The sequence below is a fragment of the Pimephales promelas genome, chromosome 13 (genome assembly GCF_988280905.1).
Source record: "Pimephales promelas chromosome 13, fPimPro1.hap1.1, whole genome shotgun sequence".
Lineage (NCBI taxonomy): Eukaryota > Metazoa > Chordata > Actinopteri > Cypriniformes > Leuciscidae > Pimephales > Pimephales promelas.
Genome location: NC_142781.1, coordinates 19,355,339 through 19,381,196, shown reverse-complemented (window position 1 = coordinate 19,381,196; position 25,858 = coordinate 19,355,339). Strand labels below are relative to the sequence as shown.

At 39.4% G+C, this 25,858-nt stretch overlaps 2 protein-coding genes across 4 annotated transcripts in view; one reads left to right on the top strand and one right to left on the bottom strand.

The window, feature by feature from the left end:
* scfd2 (sec1 family domain containing 2) overlaps window positions 1-24,973 on the bottom strand; it is a 107,458-nt gene extending 82,485 nt beyond the window's left edge. The window contains exons 1-4 of the mRNA XM_039692539.2: window positions 24,049-24,973; window positions 23,180-23,348; window positions 11,642-11,769; window positions 6,674-6,849 (exon numbers count right to left, since the gene is read on the bottom strand). Of these exons, the coding sequence (XP_039548473.2) occupies window positions 6,674-6,849; window positions 11,642-11,769; window positions 23,180-23,348; window positions 24,049-24,862 (1,287 nt within the window). The 5' untranslated portion in view covers window positions 24,863-24,973. The remainder of the gene's footprint in view (window positions 1-6,673; window positions 6,850-11,641; window positions 11,770-23,179; window positions 23,349-24,048) is intronic.
* A 374-nt stretch (window positions 24,974-25,347) lies between these two features.
* The window catches only part of fip1l1a (factor interacting with PAPOLA and CPSF1a), a 71,879-nt gene continuing 71,368 nt past the window's right edge, over window positions 25,348-25,858 (top strand). The window contains exon 1 of one of the 3 annotated variants that reach the window (XM_089118570.1): window positions 25,348-25,574. In XM_089118570.1, coding sequence (XP_088974696.1) covers window positions 25,505-25,574 — 70 coding nt within the window. In that variant the 5' untranslated portion in view covers window positions 25,348-25,504. The remainder of the gene's footprint in view (window positions 25,575-25,858) is intronic. The other 2 variants (XM_089118569.1, XM_039692538.2) reach the window with 2 other exon arrangements.

Genomic DNA, 25,858 nt, shown 5'->3' with positions numbered 1-25,858 from the left:
TACTTGTTGACAGCTCTTCTTGACCACAACACCCTCTTCAGCAAACACACTCTCACATACACACATTCCACCTGCCAGGGCTGCACACCATCCGTACCAGACCCAAAGGCATGATGCCCATCTTTCCTCAACTTTGTGTCAGCTTATTAACACTAAGCTGTTCTCTAAAACCATCTTAGTGGGACAGCAGAAGCCAAAGAAACCAAACATGTCAAAAGTAACAGCCATAGTCAACAAATCATAGCATTATCTGCAGCCAAGGCCACAGCTTTAGCAAGGACACAGTCACCTCCCAACTCCTCTTTTTAAAGTCACTATAAAATCCAAATTGAAATTGCATCTTTTCATGGAATATTGTAGCGTTTCTTATAAATTATCCATGCATTGCATATCATAATTGTTGAGATCACAGTAGTAGTAAACCACTATCATTCAATCAATTCCCAATGGGCAAAATCAATTCAATGGGGGGTGGTGATGGCGCAGTGGATACGATGCATGCCTTTGGTGTGAGAGACCCGGGTTCGAATCCACTGAGGCACCAATGTGTCCCTGAGCAAGACACTTAACCCCTAGTTGCTCCAGAGGCATGCGACCTCTGACATTTATAGCTATTGTAAGACGCTTTGGATAAAAGCGTCAGCTAAATTAATACATTTTTAAATTTAAAACATTTTTTTTTCATGTTCGAGATGCCGTTTCACTCTGATATACGTCACAATAGGGAAGAAAAGACTATAGACTTCCTCAAGATGGATGAATAAATGAACAAAACTTAATATCAAACTCTTACTCTATTTGAAATCAACTGATAATAGATTATCATAACCAACAGATGTTTGCTCTGTATTTTTAATACTTCTTTAGAGTATCATTCCATTACATCAAACTTTATTGAAATCAACTGTGAGGAGCGCTTTTTTAGCTGCTATCAACGTGATAGCATTCACACAACTATCACAACTATCAATTATGAGCTTCCATGATGGTTAGGATCATGTTGTCTATGTAGGCAGTGGACAGCTCACTAGTTTTCAGAACAGATCTATAGACTCAGAGCAGAAGGGCGAGGCCTGGTTGGATGGGAGCCTTTATTAACACTATCCAGCTTTCCCGTGCTCCACCCCAGGAGGGTGAGAGGGGTAACTGCAGACCTGAAGAATGAGCCTGTCTCATGCCAGTATTTTCAATAGCTGAATTTCAGCCTCTGGTTTCAGAAATCCAGCTTGCAAATATCAGAGAAAAAAAAACATCAAATGGAAAATAAAATGAAACTATAAACAAGGGAAGAGAGAGAGAAAGAGAGTGGAAGACAAATAACTTATTTATTACTTCATCAGGGATCAGGAAAAAATCAGGGATCCTGTTACAGATGGTGTTTAGAGTGCAAACAGAAACTTGCACTATGTGCTCAAGGCTGAATGCAGATATTTGATGTCCCAGTGAGAGCCTTATAATTACTGAATATTAATGTTTGGAGACACAGACACACACAAGCATGCATACACACTAGGTAACCTTAGGACAATCCCGCTCAAAGAGCTCTCCAAAACTTCAGGAGACAAACTTCTATTTAAGACTTCATAAAGACATAATTATGTCTTACATATAAAATCCCAATCTAAAGTTTGCGGTTAGTAAGATTTTTTCAAATGTTTTTGAAAGAAGACTCATATGCTCACACAAATAGAGCAAAAAGCAATATCGTGAAATATTATTATAATTTAAAAACCTGTCATATTATATTATATAATAACTCATTAAAACATTTTAAAATGCAATTTATTCCTGGAATGGCAAAGCTGATTTTTTTCAGCATCATTACTCCAGTCTTCAGAAATCATTATAATATGCTGACTTACAGCTCAAGAAATATTTCTTATAATCATCAATGTTGAAAACAGTTGTGCTACTTAATAATTTTGTAACTGAATTTATTTGAAATTGAAATCTTTTGTAACAATAGGGTCTTTACAGTCACTTTTGACCAATTTAATGCATCCATGCTAAATAAACGTATTAACTTATTAATTTCTTTAAAAAAATAAAAAAAAAATAAAAAAAAAAATATAAAAATCTCACCCCAAACTTTTGAGCAGTATTAAATGTACATTACATACTTATTATGCAAGTATTTACTATTACATAGTCACAATTACATAGCAATATTGTCCACTGCATGTTATTTAATCTCCTTTTAAACACTTCCAGTATATTTAAATAGAAACCTGATTTTTGTATGGGATAGTTTCCCCAAAAACTCATCATTTAAACTTAAATTTACTCCATACAATCCATTTGTGTTCCGCAGAAGAAAGTCATAAAAGTTTTAAACAAGTGATGCCATTTTATTTTTGGGTGAACTATCTCTTTAATAAGAGCAGATATGTAGCATGCATTAGCACAACTCTTTTTTTTTGTGATTAACATGATGTTTTAAATGTTAGTAAACACCTTTTCTCTATGTTTTTTCCCCAGAGCAATAATCTCCAAAGGAGAGTTGAAGGTTTATAAGCTTGAGTGCTGATTGCTGTTTAGCTGTTTGGTGGTTTGGCTGATGTGGCCAGTCTGGCTTGCTTTTGCCTCATGTTTTTCCTGATTCATAATGAGTTCCTATGGGCTGAGCTTACCCGCTGTTCTCTTTACAGCCGCAGGAACCAGAAACTCTATCAAAAACAGTCTGTGAAAACTAATAATGGACAAGAGAGAGGATATTAGTCTGGAACGCTCTTTTTTTTTTTTTTTTTTGCCTGTTCTAGTGTGGTTAAGATATTTTGATAAGTTCAATCCTCTAATACATTTTTATCCCAAATTTCTCATAAGACCTTCATTTTGCGTCTCTTCTCTCTTGGCTCGCTGTTTTCCACATTTCCCATTAGGGTTTCTGTCCTTTCTCTCTACCCACGTCTCCCTCACTCCCTTTGTCCTCAACATATTTGACCCTTGACCTGTGATGTGATGCACACGCGTGCATCCGCCCCAGACGGGCCTCAGTGAAAGCATTTCCTTTTCTCTTTTGCGTCCTCAGAGAGCTAAACACCCACTGGAGTACTTCGATCCAAGCTGCCTCGCAACTCTACTGATGCTTCAAGAATCTTTCTGTTTTTCCCCCAAAGCCAAACACAGAGTGTTTACTGAGTGATGTTGCCAGTTAGGCTGTTTAGACTGTTTACTCACTGCACTGCAGTGTGGTGCACTGCACCTGCAGACACCACAGGAAACGTTTCGGTTACATATGGTAACCCTCGTTCCCTGAGGGAGGGAACAGAGACATAGGTCCTAAAACTTTGGGTTCTGTCCACGTAAAAACGCAAAGCGTGGACGGGGCAGAGCAAAGTCAGGGCTGGGTCTGCCTCCTCCAAAGGCAGCGCTTGCAGGTTCACTACCTGGTCCCTGAAGGGAGTGGTAGGAACCTTGGGCACATAGCCAGGCTGGGGACTTAATACCACATGGTTGTCACCCGGCCCAAAATCTAGGGACGATTTGTCGACCAAAAATGCATGCATGTCAAGAGACCTGCAGGTCAGCAGACCCTCTTGAGAGAGGCCAATGCAACCAGTAGCAGTCTTCATGGAGAGAAGCATTAAGTCTACTGATTGTAGAGGCTCAAAGGGAGCATCCTTAAGTGCTCGAAGCACCAGGGAAAGGTCCCAAGAGGGTATGGAGGGGGGTTGAGGAGGATTTAATCGCCTCACCCCCCAAAGATGCCTGATGTCCAGGTTGTGCTTTCCAATCGTTTTGCCATCTATGTGGTTGTGATAAGCTGAAATAGCAGCAGCATGTACTTTGCCTTCGTTCAAATCAAACCCTTGCTTCAAGAAAGAAAGCACAGACCCTATCAGATATCTCGAGAAGTACACCACTCGACGAACATGTTCCACTTCAGGGCGTAAACACGTCTCGTGGACGGCACCCGTGCTGAAGTGATGGTGTTAAGTACCTCTGGGACTGAGTCACCTAGAACGTGGGTGCCATAAGATGTCCCATCTCTGAGTCAGAAGATCCTTCCTCGGGAATGGGCCAGGGAGGCACTGTCACAAGGAGTATGAGTTCTGGGAACTAAGTCAAGATGGGTCAACAGGGAGCCACCAGAAGGACCTGCTCCTCGTCCTCCCTGACTTTGCACAGTGTCTGTGCAAGTAGGCTCACTGAGGGGAAATGCATATTTGCAGAGGCCCCAGGGCCAGCTGTGTGCCAGTGTGTCTGTGCCGAGTGTTCCCTCGGTCAGGGAGAAAAAACAGCTGGCAGTGGGAGGTCTCTGAGGAGGCAAACAGGTCTTCCTGAGCTTGTCCGAACTCTCTCTATATCAGCTGACCCACCTGGGGGTGAAGTCACCATTCTTGTGGAAGCACAGCTTGTGAAAGCTCATCGGTTCAGGAGTGACTGAGCCCGGTGCTCTGTGAGGCGCGCTGTCTTCGTGACCGAATCCAACTCCATACCGAGAAAAGAGATCCTCTGCACGTGGGAGAGTTTCCGAGTTACTCTGATGACCCAACTGGCTGAGGTGCCTGAGCATGAGGCCCCTGTGTTCACACAGCTGAGATTAGTCGAACACAGGCATAGTTGAGATAGTTGAGGATGCAAATGCCCTGTTCTCTCATGGGAACAAGAGCCCCCTCCATTACTTTCGTGAAGACACGAGGGGACAGGGACAGCCCGAAGGATAGGAACTTGTACCGATATGCTCGACCCTCGAACGTGAAGCGCAGTGTCTGATGGCCTCAGTCTGCTTAGAACTGCTGGGAAAAGTTTACGACTGCGTTACCGAAGAGGCCGGTATGGTACACGGGAGAGTTAAGAAACCTGTGCTTGTCGGTCTCCCGCATATCCGCTAAACACAGCCAGAGATGGCGTTCCTGGACCACTAGTGTGGACGTCGCACAATCCACTGACCACGTGGTAAGATTTGTCACACGAAGCGCGAGGTCTATCGTTGCAAAGTTCCTGGAGAACTTGTGGATCATGACCACCCTCATGCAGGACCTTCAGTGACTTGACCTGATGGACCTGCAGCAACGCCATAGCGTGCTTGGCAGAGGCAGCTTCCCCACAGCTTCCCTTGTAAGCCTTGCCAGTTAGATCCGACGAGTGCTTTACAGGCCCGGGAAGGAAGATACGATTCTCCACACCAAGTGGAGTTGAGGCACAGCTGCATTGCAATGGCCCAGTTCCACTGGCAAGATACGCGTGCATCCCTTAGCTGCCCCGCCATCAAGGGTGGTGAGGGAGGATGAGCCACCGGAACGGTTTCTGGCAGTAAAAGGTGCTGTCCAGATCGACATCTGGTCGTCCAAATGAAGTTCAATCCCAGCAACTGCTCGTTTATACCCTCGCTAACAAGGTTGCGCAGCTGATGCAAATGATTGCACGCCAATGTGTATTGGCTTGTTTTAGTTTCACTCAAAGTAGATTGCCTCTTTAGCGAGATTCCTATTGGTCAGTCATGCCCTATGTTGTAGAGACTGACCGATAGGGAACTATAGAGAGTACATTACCAACAGCAGAACACAACCACTGAGCTTAAAGTGACCAGTACAATTTGCATTATGATACATGATACAAATTAAAAAATATATATACTACATAGAAGCGGATATTCTGATAATCTAAATAATGTAACATTTGTATCACACATGTTTGCTCAAAACAAGCCTGAGTTTAATATGACGAAAAAAAGCTTCTTAGAATCTGACAAAGACACACAGACATTTGGTTAGTTGCCTGGTCAGATGGATATCTCAGTGGATGGATGGATGGATCAGTGGTTAGATGAGAGGATAGATTGATTACTGGATAGATTCGTATACAGATGAGGGGATTGATAGATGAATGGATGGATGGATGAATGAATGAGTGGATGGATCGGTATTAGGATGAGTGGATGGATCAGTAGATGGATAAGCGGATGGACCTGCAGATGGATCTGATTTTAAGTTTGTTTTTGTTTTTTATAGGGACAATGCATGTTAAGGAACATTAGTATAAAATACTAAATGTTCGCAAGGCTGATTATAGCAACATGTTTCTAATTAACATCCGTAGTCCCTAGGCAAGAATGCACAAGGACAAATACTCAAATGGATGGATAGATGGATACATGAAAAAATTAATGTATGAATGAATACTGCAGATGTATTGAATGGATATACTAAATAATGGATGGATGGATGAAAATATTGATGAAATAAAGGATGGATGGATGCCAGATTCTCATGACTGATAGAGTATATATTCTAGTATAGAGTGATATCACCGGAGACTGAAGTGCTAGAATACACTCCCGTGAAATCTATTACACATACAGGAGCTTTACGCAACTACTGCCACAGAACAGTGCCAAAGAAAAATTGCTATGAACTAAATTCATAGATTATCCTGCTCTAATATTAATGGAGATGGACACCTCGGGACACATAACTGGTTTAACATGATTTCTGGTGATTCTCTGAGATTCAAGTGCTGTTTCAGCAAATATCGATTGTCCTTTAATGCCATGAATACTTGCACAGTATGTACTAGACAAAGAGACAGTAAAGGATAGGCCTACAGAAATCACTTAATCTTTAACTCTCAAAATAGAGTAAAGATATGTAGTGCATTGCATTCAGGATGTCATAAAACAGAACTCTATTGCCTGTTATAAACAGATCAGTGAGCTGTGTGATTGGCTAACCTGCAGCAGGAGTCTCTCAAAAGCAAGGCAGGCGTCCCAGCACGGGAGAGCGGGATGACGGAGAGCTTGAGCAGCAGCCAGTCCCAGCTGTAGGACCCCACTGTGACTTTCCAGAGCCACCCAACTGTCCCGAAACAACTGAACATATGAACAAAGCTGTTCGGCTGTAACCCGCCCTGAGAAAAGAGAGAAAAACATAAGCATCTTATTCAAGTTGTCTGGATTCAACAGTTACACAAAACAACATTCAGTCATTCTGAATTCAGTGTTTACCTTCATCAGTATCTTTGGTGTCAAACAAAACTTCAAACATTGTTTGAACTCCAGAGAAAATGTACTACAGTCCCCTTCGATGCAAATCCATTACCAACACACAGATTTACTGGGCATACGCACGCACACACACTATGTTCCTATGAACTACACAAGAAAGACTATAATATTACTAGGAACTGACTCAACATAACTCGATGTGTGTGTATGTTAATTTGCGAAGGTATGCACATTTTCAAAAATAAAATGATTTATGAATTACTAAGTAAAACCATCTATACTTTGTGAAAGTATGAAGTGATGCCTAAATTGTAAACTAATCATTCTTTTGAACAAGTTTTTTTTTTTTTTTTTTTTTTTTTTCATGATTACCTTAAACTGATTCACACAACTAAAACATAAAATGCCTCACGAGCATTTCTTGGAACACTTCTAAATTAATTGTTGTTTTAACCAGTTAACTGAAACAGGCAGACCATTCGAATTAATTAATTCACTAGAATTATTTGGACCTTCCAATGCTAATCAAAGCAGAGGTTTATTGAATTTAGTTTTTAACAGAATAATACCTAAACAGGCACATTATGGCAGGCAGAGGAGATCATTTTACCCTCGTAAAATTATCCCAATCAGCACACTGCTGTTCAAACACACCATCAAACCACAACATGCATGCTTTGGTTCCTCCATCTGTGTTGAAACTGTTCATCTGGAAGAATGATGGACCTAATGTTCACACTGATTGGTAATGTAACATCATGTATGACATACAAGCCAAAAATATACGTGTGTGATTAAGGCTGATGTATCTCACAGTCAAGATGTTTGTCTGTGGTCATCTTCTGAGTTTATTTATTACATTGGCACAGTTCAGACAAAAACACTTCAACTCAGAAACACATCCTCACTGACCCTGGAGTTTTTTTAGGGGTTATTATGGGTTGAGATGGAGAGAGGGAAAGAGAAATATATGTCATGTAGTTCAGCAGCTTATTCCATTTCTGTCTTTTTAACCAATTGGTTATCCTTTCAACTCATAATAAATATGAAAAACAAGAACGTATATCCAAGTCGTATCTAATTTCATGTTTTTAATACAAAAACAAATGACAAACAACTGTATTTCTGTACAATTACATCATATTGTAAATCATGCTCACATTTCTAAAGATAAAAGTTTGGAAAACACGGAAAAGAAAAAAAAAAGAAGAAGTAGAAGAAGAAGGAAAAATGGGGTGAGGAGTGGAGGCTGGGGTGTTAACATTGCAACAGGGGGTTGGGTTCACATTCATACAAACAGCAACCGGAAGCGAGACTATAGCCTGTGCTCCAATGCAGCCAATGTTTGCTTTAACTCAGCCAAACACACAACCACACAAACAAGAGACCGAAAAGAGTGCGGACAGAATGAAAGCTGGCTAGAAAATTACTAGAACAAGCAATGCACCAAAAGCAGAAATCAGGCAGACATCCAGAGGGCAGTTACATGATAGAAGGTTGAGATTGAATCACTAGCGGGCTGAGCAGCGAGCCCTGTGAATCTTCTTAGGGTCATTTTCTTAAGATGACAGGATCAAGCTCCAACTTCATTATGGTCCAAATTTCACAAGCATACAATTAATTTTTATTTTGTAACCGTGCCTCTTGAGAAACACTTACTTCTATGAGCGTAATTAATTTAAAAAAAAAAATTGAAAGAAATTAAAATCACAACGGTTAATGAGACGCCAAGGTGTAGAATTAGGACATGCACATCAGACAATATTCTTGCAAAAAAAAAGGTCAAACTTTAGGTGGGGGTAAATGCGAAAACTGACCTCCAGAACTGTAGTAAAATCTTGATGTGGAAGTCTAGAGATGGTTTAGTTAATGGGTCTAGAACCTTCTCCAACTACTGAAAACTAATTGCCTAAAAATCTCTGCAGGGCAGAGAGCAGATGCACATGAAATCTGTTTGACAAGTGGCAAAACAAAAAGACAGTTAGGCTAATTTAAAAAGGCAGGACCACTAACCCCATAAAGCCTTTTTCTCAATAATGAGCCCTTTGCCAGCTCATTTGTATGCAATGAATCAGGGAAAATGCAGTGCTCTGATGTCTATGGCCACATTCTGAGGGTGGCTAGGTTAAGGGAAATGGTGGCACTGTCTAGTAAACCCAAGCAGATTTTGCCAGCTCATAAAATAATGTTGAGAATGGATTTTGCTCCAGAAATATCCAAAGACTGAAAAGGGCTATTGTAGATTGAGTCAGCTTTAAAAAGCTCTAGCAAAATACTCAAGAATCACTCAGCATAATGTGCCGGGAACAAGTTTACCAGGAAAAAGAGAGGGAGAGAGGGAGAGAGAGAGGGAGAGAGAGAGAGAGAGAGAGAGAGAGAGAGAGAGAGGAGAGAGAGATGCTCCAAGCAGACCAAAAGCTGGAAGAAAAATAAGAGAGACATGGAGGACTAACCATCACATAACCATGAAACAAGGGCTGAACGTACATAAACACACACAGGGCAGCAATGACCCTGAGTATGTAGACAAGCACACTCAGGTTCACATGGCAAAAAAGACCACCAGAGTTCGCATTCATGCAAAAATGAAGACCACCAGGGCACACTTTACGACAGCCAATCAGAATAATGCTTCTGATGCTACAAGATGAAGCAAAACAAAATCTATAACAGCTGTGACTGCACTGCAAAGAAAAATAATGTGTGTGTGTGTGTGTGTGTGTGTGTGTGTGTGTGTGTATGTGCGTGTCTTGTTCTGTTTGATACGCAGTATGATTGTTCTGGCACTGTAAAAGTTCTGTTGGCTTGGAGATCAGGAAATAACTGTGATCCAGCGAGAAAGGTTGGCTAAAGTTTCTGTACTGTAATAGTGTGTGTGCTTTGGAAGAACAGCCGTGTGTGTTTTTGAATCAGAACCATGTTTAGCCATACAAACCCATATTGGTATCATGATATTCTCTTTCTCTCCTAAACAAAAAACACAGCGACTGATGTGGATGTTTTTACACAAAACAGAAGGGTGCTTGATTCATAGGATTTGACAGTTAAATGTGCAAAAACACACATAAAACAAACCCAACAGGGCTGTCTAGTTTGCATTCGTAAGACCATAAATGAGATGACCTGCAACAACTTCAGACAAGATTCAGTTATGAACTGTCCCCCTGTCATTTAGGTTCTGCCTTTTCTAGGTATTCTAAATTCAACTTATTAATTGTGCTGGTTGACTGAACTCTTAAGCAATGGGTGTGTTCACACTTGTAGTTTGGATCATTTAGATCTTTTGACCCAGATTAAAAAAGAAAACCATACATTTAGTCCTGGTATGCTTCATGTTCACGTTGTCATTTTTAACATTTTTTACGATGGAACCGAACGTCCAAAAACATTGCTGTGTTCTGGACTAAGCGTACTCATTGTATGTGTATACATATGATGGTATTTTGACCAGCTGAGAATTCATAAAGATCCTATAAAACATGTACAGGAGTAATTCCTCCATTGAAAAAAAACATTTTCTGCTGCAAGGAGACATGGTGAAGTCTGACATCTGTAACAACTGTAATGGGCAACATTGTGACTATGGGGGAAAAAACAGGCATGCTTGGGCATGTGATGCATATGATACATGTCCTGTATTTGGTTTGTTTGATGTCTTTGGTTTGTGTTACACTCATATTTCCATTAAACAGCACCAGAGTTTGTTTGGACCACCTTTTCAGGGGTGTCGGTCCGCTAGTTTGGTGCACACCAGGGATACGATGGCAGCGTTCACACTTGTTCAATTGAACAGCACTAACAGAGCAATTGCACCAGGGTTCATTCTAATTGAACCAAACCTGTCAAGACTGAAAACACCCTAAAACTGTTGCACTAAAATGGTTGAACTAAACCAACTATAACTAAAATTGTAGAAAACCAGTAAAACTAAAACTGATGATGATCAAGTGATCAAGCTTAACTAAAACAAATGCAGCAACAGGCAAACCCAAACCTTTAGTTTTTCCACAAGTCTTCTACTCTACTCCTTTTCAACTCCAACACACTAATTACACTGATTATAGCTATTGTGTTCGTGAGTAAGAGCTCTGCGAACGTCTAACATGCCTGTGCGTATTTTTACCCCTCATTTCAGACTCTTTTGTTTAACTTATGAACAGCAGAGCACCTCTAGAACATATGCGAGCATGTGATCTCAAAATGAGGTTCATATTTCCTTAGTGGCTACATGGGCGTTCTACCCATGTGTAGTGTTACTTGCTGTCTGAAGGGGGTGCTGTGGGTCCTTGACTAAAACCCACCGAATCTTGCTTGCTCCTTCTCATTCATTTTCCAATTTCCTTCTCTTTCACCTCTATTGTTCACTGTGTTTGTCATGGATTTTGATGTAAAATCTTTAGTAAAACGTTTTTGAATAAACACTTTTGACTTGTTAGACAGTATTCTGCAGCATCTCCCACACAAAGTGTAAAGAAAGTCTGTAAAGACCTTGAAAAAGAATTACCTTGCCAATTAAACAAACTCTGGATTTCTGAAGCCTTTTGGATTACCGCTATCTATGTGGAAATTGGAATCCTGTAGTGTTGTGAGAATTTTTAAAATGTCCAAAGGGAATAGGTATATTTGAGATAATGTTCTCAAGTGCCCCATGTAGTGAGTGTGTGTATCAGCTTTAAATGTGGACTGTGGCCTTACCCAGACTCATTTTGATTGGCAGGTTCTCTTTGCTGGCTGCCTCCACCAGTTGCCTCCTCACTTCCATCACTGCCTCCTTTTGCTTAGCAACCAGCATTGTCTCCCATAGCAACCGTGCACCGGCAGATCTGTGGAACAAAGGGCAGGTTTTATTTCTAAATCACATAACACAAAGGCAAGAAAAAATTAAATCAGATGTAAATAAAATAAATTGCTAAGAAAGTTGAAACATTTGATCAATTTATCGGCATGCCAATATGAGCATTAACCATGAATCAGAAAACTTGTGTGGTCAGATTGAAGAACATCTGTCAAAGGGGTTTGCCTGACAAAGCTTTTGGATTCTTTTTGTGTGGTTCTTTTGGTTAGCAGGCAGAGGTTAGCCACCCCCCACCCAAAACATTACTCTGAAAACAGCTAGACAAAGCAATGGAATAGGGGGTCTAGAGACCCATTAGTTAAAACTTAAGTTCTTTTCATTTTATATGGCATCTTAAAAACTTTGTCACCCATAAAGAAAGGCGCATTACAGCCGCCAAAGACATTCGTTAAGTATGCGTTTACATAGAAAAACAATTAAGAAGCAGTGGAGATTGACACAATAACACATGATTAGTCTGCTTCCCTCTATTGACTATTCATCATTTTCAATCTCCTCTCCATCCATCAGTAATAAACAGCTCTATCTTTAGTAACTTTACACTCATTATTCAACAAGGGTTTCTCATACACCAAATGATCTCCTCTTATGACATGTACTAATGAGACATCATCGTTCTGTTCTTCATCACTGGCTTCTCCTCTTCCTGTCTTTAATCATCTCTTAGATTGTGTGTGTGTGTGTGTGTGCGTGTGTTCTGGCTTATGTGCTGCTTGTCATATTAATAAAGTAGTGGAAACTTCACACAAACTCTTGATGAGAGAAGCAAGAGAATAAACTGAAATCTTAAATTACGGGGAAAGGCAGCCTGAGGAAACGCATCATATGTAAATGAGCAGAATTTTAAGGAAAGGACGAGAGGAGAAGAAGGATAAGAGACTGAGAAAGTAAGGGTGCATGTCATGAAACAAAGGACAAGAAATCAAAACGGAGAAAGGGAAGATACATCAGGGCGAGCGACGGAGGGTGGGGGTGTTTAACTGACACTGAAACCAAATGTTAAACCTGCTCTGTTTTTCTTTCGCTCTTTTTGCTTTTTCTCTCTCTCCGTCTATTTCTCTCTCTCTAACATTTGCCATGTGTTGGATCTCAGCTGTAATGTGTTCCAGACAGAGTTTTGGCAGTGCTAGAGAGAGGTCTGACTCCATTACTCCAAAAACGAGACAAAAAAGAGAGGGAACAAAAATGAAGAGGACAAAAGCCTACATAATAAACATGAGGCTTGTTGTTCTAAAGCGCAGACTTGTGTCGGGAATTGCGAGTGGACGGACAGTACAAAAACATGATGGATAACACAAGAACGCAAACTGGCTCAGTAATCTGAGAAATGTGACCCAAAAAAAGGGGGGAAAGTATAAGAAAAATACGATCACATGATGGGCTAGTCACAGTCCCTTGCAAATTTTTGCTAAAGCAGAAAAAAAAAAAAAATTCTGTTTAACAGGCTGTAAAAGCGAGGAACGCTTAGTCCATTGTGTTTTCAGATTAGAGGTCATCCACCATGAAGGCAAGAGAATATAATGAAGGTATACACTACTAGTCAAAAGAAGTACACTTGAGTGAATTTATGTTTCTCATGACCTTAAAAACCTATGCTTAACTGCTACAAATTAATTTTGTAATTTTAAAAACGTATAAAATATTAATAATAATAAATTAACTAAATAAAAAAATGAAGATTTTGTTTAACATTGTTTGGTCTCTACATAATTCCCATACCTCAATTTGTGTAAATGCATAGTTTGGATGACATTTGTTCTGGAAGATGACTAAGTTTTGACTACTACAAATTGACTATTTCAAGAAATCTCAAAGATGTCTTAATGGGCTAGTAGACGTCCAGAGACCACAGTTCTTTGAAATGTGTTCAAGTATGTTTACGTGTTTGTTGGTAGGTAGTGTGTCTTGAGCAATGGGGCTGAACCGATTTTGCATGTCATAAACAGATGCACACATTTTCAGCGTAGTTTACATGCCAGAGTTAAGACTGGACCCTCTCTATGTGCATGTGTATGTTGACTCGGCGTGTATTCCAGGAAGACGAGGGGTCCACTTGGAATGTTTCGGAGGGGCAACATGGTTCCAATTTACCCCAAAAACCTCCCCCTCTTTACTCCACTCCTCTCCTGCAGTGTTCCCCAGGCTAGATGTCCTGACAAGGGGGTTCAGTGAGTTTGTATAAGAGCGTTGTGCTCCATTAGTACTCTAACCTATGGAGGGCAGTGTTGGTCTGCAAAGACAAAATTATTTATTACCCATTCCCGCCACTACCTCCTTGTACCGTCCAGTCTGTGTGTGTTTGTGTGTGTGTGTGTGGTAGGGGAAGTTCAGGGTTCCTGGAAACACATGACTGAGAACTTAAGAATGGACTTCAACTGACTAAGTGTTCCTGAACTCCTTAAAATCAGTCTTCATACACGCACAGACAGTAAATTGCATACAAAATGGTTCCAAATGTGATTAGCAATAAATGGATGCCCTTTCATAATAACCTTTTATGTGTTTTGCAATGTAACGCACTTTAAATAAATCGAAAATGCCAAAACCACCCGCTATTTTATCACGGAGTTACGATGCCATAATCGTTGTGATGGGCAGATTGATTTAGTAGACGTGATTAAGTCTGTGTTTATCAACAACAGGAACAAACAACCCCCCATTCGTTAGCAGCATTCAATCCAGGTCAGTTATTCTTCAATTACGCCCACTTGCAGGACTAATGACACTATGCACACATATGCTCACACACACACAAGAAGACCTGGCAGATGCTCTACGGGAGAGGTGTGTGTATTTTCCATGCTCATTATAATCTGTAACAGTACTCTGAGAGAAATAAACAAAACTGAAATGAGAAACAAAGCAAGCAAAAAAAACTTAATTCATCATTAGAGAAACAACGAGAGCGAACATACAGTCCAAGTTTGTTTTTTTTCCAGGCTGTCAGGATTTAATAATGGAAAGAGCACAGGAAACTGGAGTGAAAGTTTCTTAAATCTGAAAAGTAGCTCTAAAGGGAGCATGCCATTTTACTTCAAAGACAAATGTCAACCGTCTCAAAGAGATTGGAGAATGACTGTTATGTAAGCATCATTTGGAGAAGTAAGGGAGATGGCAAACAAAGAAACTTGAATAAATTGGGTTGTTTCCAGCCTTTAAATCCACAGAGGATGAGATTATGTAAAAGCTGGTTTTCATTGATAACCACAGCTGAATATTTCATCTTTTGTTCTGGTTTGAAAATGCCTTTTTGTTGCAATTACTGTTCAGGTCTCCAGAAGGACATCACCAATAATTTTTGTGTGATATAAAGTTTGGGGGTCGGTAAGATCTGTACGTTTCTGAAATAAGTCGCTTGTGCTCATTTATTAATTTATACTTATAAATAAATGTTCTATTATATTACATTTTATAACGAAACATATTCGTGTGATTGCATTTTCAGCATCATCAGTTACAATCACATGATCCTTAAGAATTCCTCCTAATATGCTGAATCTGATTGGAAAACTGTGGTATATTTATATTTATTTACCTTGCAGACACTAAACATTTTAATGTTAGTGTCTATAAAAAGATAAATACAAATATAAACATGTATATACTGTGAGTACCAACTCTCGCTGTTTGAGTGTGTAGAATGGTTCAATAAAATTTACAGACATTTTTAGTGGCTATAATCTTTGTCCATAAAGATAGGCATCATTCGGCTACAATCTTTGAGATAAAAATGCAACACACATAAAGGCAACATCTTGTAAAATTAATCTAAAAGAGACTGGCACACACAAACTCACAAAAAAATACACATTACAAATCTCTCTCATCTGTGGCTCATTTTGTTTCATGTTGAGACTCCCTGAGCGGAAGATAAATCCCAGAGTCAGGCACTAACCTTTAACACACGAATAGGAGCAGAGTCACAGTTTCAGAAGTTACTGGCGCACTCACAGCCCGCTGCGATTTTAGAGTTTCTGCATGTCGTCTTCTCATTTAAATCTATATCCTGTAGCTCCACTGACAATCGATTGACTTTTAATAATCAGTACAACCAGAGGAGAAGAGAGGAGAGGAATGAGACGAGACAAGAAAAAACATGACCGATAAATATATATAATGCAGTTGAAAAGAGAGACAAAACAGGTCAACAGGAGCAGGAGAGAAAAATAGAGGAGATGAGGAGAGATCCATTGAGATGAGAAGAAATGAGAAGATAAGATGAGGTGAGATGAGACAACGCAGCACAAGATGGAAAGATGAGATTAGACAAAACAAGACAAGATGAGATGAGAACTAAATTTAGTGATGGGAAGGAGATGAGATGAGACAACGACAGGTCAGAGAGATGAGAGGAGACAAAAACAGAAGACAGGGAGATAATATAACAAGATGAGATGATGAGACAACACAAGTCAGAGATAGGAAGGAGATTAGATGAGAAGATAAGACGACACAGGATGGAGATGCCATCCAAAAGACGAGATGAGAGAAGACAGAAAGAGAATATGAGACAAGATCAGATGAAAAAGAGATGAAATGAGACAGCATATGACAGAGGGATGAGATGAGACGAAACAACATGTTCCAAAATCAATAAACTAACATTTCTACAAGTCAGAGTCGTGCAAGTCTGACGTGTGCCTGACACCATATTCTGATTTAAGAACCCACATGTCAATCAGAGACAGGAAACTAGTGGAAGGGATTTAGCAGGAGTGCAAGAATGAGTAAAAAATATGATCTTTCAACAAACACTCAAGTACTCAATGCTAAGCATGCCAAACGTGTGACAAAAGACAAAGTACTGTCTTTTTAGGCGTCAGTAAAAGAGCGTGTGATATGCATGCAACAGTCTCGGCTCGACCTTTTGTTGTCTCACAATGAAGTGTAGTCCATTTCTCTCTCTCTCACACACACACACACACCAATGTCTTGAGGTTTTCTATTACAACATGTAAAAATGTTGACAAGTAAAAGCTGATTTTGCCGGTTGATAACAGACCCACTACAGAGCGTCCGGTGAGAGACTTTTACCCAGTGTTGGGTAAGATACTCTAAAAAAGTAATTAATTACTAGTTACTAATTAACTCAACAGTGTAATTAGTGTATTACTGTACTAATTACTCTCTCTAAAAAGTATTTAATTACTTTTAATTACTAATTACTTTCAAAATCCCATATCAATCTCAACTAGCTGAATAATACAAGGATAGACATCTGTTTTAATTCTTTCAAATAAATATTATAAAATTGCATGAATTATCCTTAAACTGACCAAGGTGGAGAAGGTTACATTATAAAAACATACTTTTTAACATCAGACAATATATTTTGATGTTAAACCCACTATGTTTTATGTCTGATCTCATTACATTTCACACTTTTTCCATACAGATTTTACAATAATTCATACGAATTTGTACGAGTGCGGTCGTACGATTTAGACACAATGCATAGGAATCGCTGTGAGATCGGATTGATCCATGCACAGTATTTACCTCAATTACATCAGAAGTAACTGTAATCAAATTACAGATAAATGAAGAGTAATCCCTTACTTTACATTTTCAAGCGAAAAGTAATTAAATTACAGTAACTAATTACTTAGTAGCCTAATTAATACACCCAACCCTGCTTTTACCAGAGATGATCAGGTATTCGGGTATAACCCATTTATTGTCACCACAACTAAGTACACTGAATAAATTCGACTTTGCTAAAGTTTTGTGTGTGCCTGTAAAAAAAAACACACACACATGCAAAGATAAACACTACAGTATAGCTTGCATCCGTCCGCTTTCCTGATCGTCAGACTCAATTCCATGGGCGGGAGAATGGACCTGTACGTCTTTTCCGAGGCGCCGATTGGCCCGCTGGATGGATGCTGCGATGAATGCGTCAATTTTTTTGTAATATGATAAAGGCAAAAACTAAGACACTTGAATATAACTCTAATAGTGGCAATTTTTACACAAAATACGGGTTTCATGCTGGCTGGACAGGGCACAAAGTTGGGTAGATGGTTGTAAAGCATAGGGTTGAAGTGTGAAGGGTGTGTCACAAACCCTTACATAAGCATGGGCATAGCTGAAATGTCCCACACACACAAAATCAAAGCACCACTGCTCTTCCGCAGTGCCAAGAACAACCTATTACACCAGCCTGACTAGAACACACCTGACCACACACACACTCGGTCTACCAGTCCAAAAACAGATTCTTGGCCAATTGCAATTGTCTATTTGTATAACTGGAGCGGGAAATAAAAGAAGTTAAAAGGGTTGGTTGATGTTGCAGTAGAGCAGAGCGTGAAATAGTCCTCCTTTAGCTAACCAAACATCAAGTCTTCAAATCTGCTATAACCAAAATTTCACACACAGCACGATCTATCCCACCAGAGACAGCATGCTACCATTTAGAAGAACATAAATTCAAGTCCTCATGAAGTATTTCAAACTCAACATACCAAAACACCAGACACAGCTTTCATTACAAAAACGCTCACATTTCTCCCACAACCACAGTCAAAACACAGAGAGTTCTGAACATTTCTTCAGTCAGACCTGAATAGGCGCAGTGTACAACTAGGCTGTTATTAAAAGCCGGCGTTCTCACAGGCGAGGAGGAGGAAGTCTCCTATCAGCAGCCTGTGCCGGTCGCTCGAGAGATGGCTGCCTGAAAATGACCACCCATAACAACCCTAAATCCAGCGACCCTGAAACAGAGCCTACAATTACAACGGGAAACACCATACAATAAAGAGGGCAAAATTAACCAGACAGCCAACAATTAGGATCCTAAAATAAAACCTTTCATAAATATTTTTCAGAAACCTATAGATATAGCTAGCCTAGAATAACACAGCAGCCAATTACATTCACCTGAGCTGACAAGAACAACGCCAGTTTCAGCACTGCAGGGCTGGGCCACAAACCCCAGTCAGAACCAATATCATTAGCGGTGTTTGCTAAATCAAGCATCCCTATTAGGTTATGGACTGAGCAATCCCCTAGGACTGATCACAAAAAACGACTGTTCACCCCAAAATGAAAATTCTGGCATAATTACTCACCCATGTTGTTACAAACCTTTCTTATGAGGAGCATAAAAGAAGATCTTTAAAAAACTGTCTCCCTCCATACTGTTTAATGAAAGTCAGTAGGGTCTAATACTACAATGGACCCAACTGACTTTTAATAAACATTTGAAACAGTCTGCTTAATATAACAGTGTTGCGTTCAAAGTGAAATGTCTAGCAAATGGCATTAAAAGTGCATTCATCCATAACAAGTGAACATGAATTTGGCTGCAGTTTATTACACTAGTTGTATGCATCGCAGATAAATTATACACACACACACACACACACTCACTCACCTAAAGGATTATGATCAGTAAGAATATTAACATGAAGTTATAATTGAGATACAGGAGAGAAACTGTTTGCATATTCCAGCTATAGTTTTCATCTGTCTGTTCATTAGATAATGCTGAATCGAATATTTAACTGGTAAAATACATGCCATGGATCATCTGTCTTTCAAAATATGGCGCACAACACAAGAACCTAATGGAGTCGATCGTCGAAGCCAAATTATGTAGAACTGATTTAGATAGACCGAAAAATCTTTAGACAGAAGTGCATGTAAATCCATTCATTGTAGTGCCACATGTTTTGAACAGACAAGCACTGCAAATAGTTTCTCAAAAATAAAAAAAAGAATCTAGGTGGAAGCTGTAGAGGAATGAAAGTGAAGCGTTCAACTATTTGTGTTTGGATAATCTGTTTGATATGTGTGCATATTCTTTGAACTAGAATATTGGGCTAGCAAAACTAAGTCAGAAATAAATGACTTTGTTGGCATTATAAAACGTCTCGAGAGACGTTGTATAATGTGAATGACTTTGTTGGCATTATACAACGTCTCTCGAGAGAGGTTTAAGGACATTCAGAGTCTAGGGAGTTGAGTTGCTCTCCTGAGGATCAGCTGGGCCCTGTCAGAATGCATCAAAAGATTTGATATTTGCCTAGAGCTTGTCTAGACTCTGCTAAACAAACCCTAGCCTTGTGACTCGCTCCCCTGCTGAGCTAAAGCTAGAAATCCCCACACTCACACTGAATGGATTTGACTGTGTGGAACTGGGCTGGTTCTCCTCCACTGACTCCTAGAGCTCCAGCCGAGAATAAAGCCTGAAAAAGGGGGAACCAGTGTACAATAGATACAGAGAGAGTTGGCAAAATAAATGTGTTTTTGCCCTCAAACTTAAATTAGAAACATAGGGAAATAAAAAAAAAAAAAAAAAAAAAAAAAAAAACACTGAGCATGACATCACAGGGAATTCTAAAACTACACGCAGCAACATAAAAACATTCACTCATGAGCAAACATCCATTATTCAGTTAAAGTGCCGATCACGTCATGACAGAATGAGCACATACTGAGGTAATTAGCACACACAACCAGTACTAACAGATCATTAAAACAACATTACAATACAAAATCTAATATTTCAACACAGCCCACACTGCACAAACAAGCAAGTTCATTTACAGTACAAGTATTACAATATACACATTATATGTATATAGTAATATATATAAACGTTCTGGCATAATTTGAGAGGGAAAACTCCCTGGTCTAGCCCTTCTCTTTTTCCCAAAATTATTTCTTGAAAATATAACAAAGAAATGATTACAGAAAATATAATATAATATAATATATGTAAAACAGACTAAAGGAAAGTTTGGTAAAATTTGGTCCATGAACATAATTCTGATGAACCAAAGAAAGATCAAGTGGTATCTGGATACTCCACTGTCTTTATTCCACATTCAGGTACAAAAATCTCTGCACGATTAAGCTTATTTGGGATCAGAGCATGTTTTTTTATAGTCCTTAGGAGAAATGTGCCAAGCATGTCAGGCAATTCCCTGTGCTCACGCTGCTCTAGTCAAGGACATGATCAGCCAAGCAAAAGGCATTTTCACATAAGACCAACATTTGCATAGACTTATAATAAATACTGCATCTCATTAAAATAATCTCTTCAGTCATTTTGTGTTGATCAGTTCACGTTTTGTAAAAGATTGTAAGGGATCAGAGACAAAAGAGTAATCTACAGAACAGGCAAGAAATCCAAAAACCAACTTACATGAAACCAGGGAAAATGCTCGGAAATGCAGCGCAACAACATCCAAAACTTTGCAGTGAGTGAATATGGTATAAAAAAGGCTGATACTGACACAGTAATGAGATACAGGTGAATGCAATCAATAAGTCTGGGCTGTGAGTTCTGGGAATTGTAGTTTTTTTAGAGTGACTGGAGGCACTCCAGCGGGTAACCATAACAGAAATATGGCAACACAATGAAAACCAGTTCTATAGCCTGTTAATAGACTTTTAGACACACACACATCCAGTAACAGAAAGCTCTTCAAACGGAGAGTTGTCCCATTCAGTCTCCACACCATCTGGCTAACAGTAAGTGCTTGTATATTTACATGGAGGTCTCAAGAGTGTGTTTGTACTAAGGACTGTGGTGCTACTGTAACCAGCTAATGGCGGTAAAGGGATGTGGTCTTGGAATATGGTATTCATCTGTGTGTGTACTAGGTAAAACAGCAGCTTCAATGCTCTCTATCAACACTGACTGAACAGGGTTGAGAAGACAAATAGTCACAATGGGAGCCCACAATGGAGACAAGAACAATCTGGCAGCTTTGGCTGCATAGAATGAAGGTGAAACTGGTTTATTCCTTGGCATCATTAGCTCATAGAGGAGTTCCTGTCCCATTAACTCAATCACTCTGGAGTTGGATTCTTTCCATGGACATGTACTCCCTGAATCCCTGTCTGATGGGATCTGGAAACAAGTTCCTCTTTAACAAAACCTCACGTCTAGCTAGTGGTTTAAACCTTATGGGTGGTAAACAGCTTTTGGGTTTCCATACTGATGCCATTTGACTTTCCAGATGAAGTAGGTTCAGTTTCGACATTGACACAACTTGCTTCAAAAAAGTCTTGTATCAAGAAAATATTATTAATCATCTGCCATCACCCATCAGCAAGGTTATATGGTGGTAATTACACCAAAAATGATGGCAGTTGATGATTTCACTCATGACAGAGTTGAACCAAACGGCATACATTTAGCAAAAAATTCCCATCAAAAACCATGACTGGGTTCATTTAGGAAAAACATTATTTTACATCCAGAAAGTGAGCGAGTTCACCAAACGTGCGTTAAAACAATTGAGCAGCATGACAATATCACACAGAACAGCAGAAATTTGGGGTCATTCATTACCACATCCCACCCCGTGGGAAATGACATCGGCAAAAACTCAAGCAAACCCGTTTAGTTATTCAAATACACACATTTATGATGACTAAAGAAATGGTAGTTCTCCATTAAAAATACTTGGCTAGGCATTGTTCCTGTGCCAACATGTGGGGAACCAAGTCTCATGGTTGCCTCAGATTTTTCCTTCTGTGAGCAGACAGACTTTGAGAACAGCCACATTTCTCTAATCCTTTACCAGCACTGAGGTTTTTGGTCTAAACCAAACTACAGTAGGGACATTCCCTTTACAGCAGTGATGACAAAACTATAAGACAGACCGGGTCAAGAAGTCTGGTGTTTATATGCCCCTGCCACAGCCTGTTATGTCCTTAAAAAACATACAACAAAAAAAAACAATAAGTTTTAGTATTTTTTTTAATAAAAAATATTTGTTATTTAATATTTTAACATTTTAATATTTTTGCATTTTAATACAGTTTTTTTTAAGCTATGTTTAAATTATGTATGTATGTGCATCGTATATTTATTTATAAGTATTTATAAAAATAAAAAAATCTGAAATTTTGGTACCTTGGAGTAACTTCTGATTACATATTTTTCTCTTAAAGGAATAATTCACCCCAAATTTAGACCATACAGACTCTCATTCTATCGAACAAAAACACTTTTGAAAACATCTTTTGTGTTTAACAAAAATAAATAATAAATAAAGGCTTTGAGTGAAATGGGATTGAGTAAATAATGACAGCATTTTCATTTTTGGGGCGAACTATCCCCTTCAGTACACTGCTATTCCGTTCCAATCGGCTGCTAGATCAAACCATAGGTCTGAACCTGCATGTTAATACCTTAAATCCCTTAATATTATAACCAGCCCATCACGAACATGTAATCATTTAATTGAAAATGTTTAATTAAAAATTAAAATGCTTGTGAGACAATAAAAAAGTAATCAAGGTACTTTTTTTTCCACCACAATGTGAATCTGCACTCATGTTCTTTGCATGGTCTTTACAAGAGTGCTTTTGGGTGTTTTCTATTAAAACACAACAACAACAAGAAAAAGACTTACTGGTTCTGTGCCAAGCAGCCTGGTGCCAAAATGCCATTTGTATCAGTTGTCTGCTTCAGGTGTGTGAGCTCTAACATGTCCACCTGAACATCAGTCACATGACCTGGCAACTGTGGTAACACTGACAGGATTTTCTCAACCAGATTGTCACCATGATGGCCAACAGCCCCTATAGATTGGGAAATAAGAGAAACAGGAAACAGTAAGAAAGTTTTGAAAGGACACAGAATTAGAACAAGTCATACTGTGCTATAATATATGCCACCCTGATGTGGCATAAGGCAAGACACCAGTAAAAAATAAATGAAAACGAATAAGTTTCACTATACTATCCCAGCTAAGTACATTAAGATAATTGTTTTGTCTTACAAGTTTCGTTATTTTATGTTTAAAAATGCAAATAGGCTTAGAATAGAAATGTTTTATTATGCTGGTATATAAGAGTTTAAGGTTTTTACACAGGCAATTTGGATATCTATATTTTACACCCCATAACTACTTTTAACAGCAAGAAAAAGTCACCATATTTTACCAATAAAATGTTACAAATCAATCAGATTATATACAAATGAACCCATCTGTCAACCCCTTCAGAATATAGATAAATTTGGTGTAGACAAGTGTTACTGAAGTGGAGATTTCTGGCTCAGTGCATGAAAAAAAAAAAAACATTTAGAGAAAATAGCCTATATAGATCTGTAAGGTATTTTTTTTTAATCTTAAGATGCAAATAGATACATTTTACTTTCTTCCACTAGTCTGAAAGAAGACATGTTATGCAAGTGAAATAAATCAATCTCAGTGTTTCTTTCCTGTGGTGCCTTGCCTTGAGAACCAATGATTGAGTACTTAGACATATTGGACTACACCTGTAAGATCAAGGGTTCTATCAACAAACACCACAGATGCTTTATTGGGGGCAGCCTTCCTCCTGTTTTTGGCCTGTGGGTGATTGGCTAGCTCCCCTGCGATCAGACGGCTCATCGGACCCACCGAAAAGCTCTCCTCACGGGTACTGATGAACTCAAACATGGTGTTGAGGGCCGAAGCCAGAGCTTTAATCTGAATCTGCAGCTCAGGTGGGAGAGAGTGCATATCCACATCCATCAGACTCCCAAATCGCTTTTTCTCCGGCCTCTTCTCGTTGATGGTCTGAAGATCAACTTCCAATAAAGGGAAGATATCAGAGAAAGCAGGCAAAAGTTGAAGGTGCTGCGTCAGAGGGGCGAAGACCACAGGAGCATACATGACCTCAGAAGTATAGTTCATATCACCCATCCACTCACACAGTTTCTCTTCAAACTGCTCAAACACCGGGTTCCTCTCCAGATCAACGGTCACATTATTTGCAAGCAGGTGAAGGGAGTGAGGAACAGTTGTGAACACCACGCAGTACTGGAAGTGACTGAGGGATATGATGTCTTTGATAATGTCTGTGGTTCTACCTTTCAGCACGGTACTGACCACAAACACAGCTTTGGGTTCATTATGTCCACCTGCTTCAAAGCTTGAGAATTGTTTGATGTTTCGAGCTCCAGCCTCAAACAGAAGCGCAGCTCCTCCGTTCCAGTGCAGACTCTCCGAACACCGATCATCCATGAAAACAACAGCCTTTTTTACTTTTGATAGCACCTTTTCCCACGTCTGACCGGGGAAACACACGACACCATCCGTGGGCAACATGTTTCCGCAAATGCTTGCGTTTTAAATTGAGATGAACGAAGACAACAGCAGAACTGTCAACCAGACACCATTCAAAACAAACCCATGTGAGTCTCTCAAAGGTGACGTGGCGCAGAGGCGTCGCAGTAGTTATGCGTCATAGTGTAGCAATCAGCTGGGGAGTTTTGAAAAGTGAAATATGATGGTATATTATATATATATGAAAATTGCTTGCCTTTTCTACATGGTTGCCTTTGATTATATGTTCATTGTTTAAAATATTGTAACAGATTAAACGGTAAGAATAAAGAATAAACAACATGATTTGTCGGTTATAAAAAAAGGTTTGAATAGTGAAGTGAGCTCACGTTTTTCCATAAATAAATAAATAAATAAATAAATAAATGAACATTATTGCGCTTTTACTTTGTGGTGCTGAACTTCCTGTGGTCCTGCACACGTGCGCGTGCAGTGAGCTGCGTCTCTTTGGTAACGCGCACCTGCTACACCAGCACGCGGCGTGTCACTGCTGTGACAGCTGTGACAGTAACCCCTGAAACTAGTATCACACTACGTGAAGTTACTTTGTCGAACTCGGTGAATCACTGAATTAAATTGAGCCTCTGATCTCTCAATTCAAAGCGCAAAAACCTGGAGGTGATCATGTCCACACGAGAGGTAGAGAAAACAGCTGACGAGAGCACTGATGACGAGACTGACTGGCTTTATGGAGGTGAGAAATAAATAAACGGACGATCAAACTTTAAAACTGACTGAAGGCAATCTGTGTCCTCGTGATGAGATGAAAATAAGCACCTGACCAACATCTACCAACACCAAAAGCATACGTTTTTAATCAGGGATCCGACCCTAAGTTTATTGAAACAGAGAGAGACCGTTATCCAGCTGCACGCTTTTCGTAACATTTACCTTCAAATCTACCCCACAGAGATATGGCATAAATACATTTACTCACCTTACATAACACGATGAAAGTGCTGCTACATTTAAAAGCAT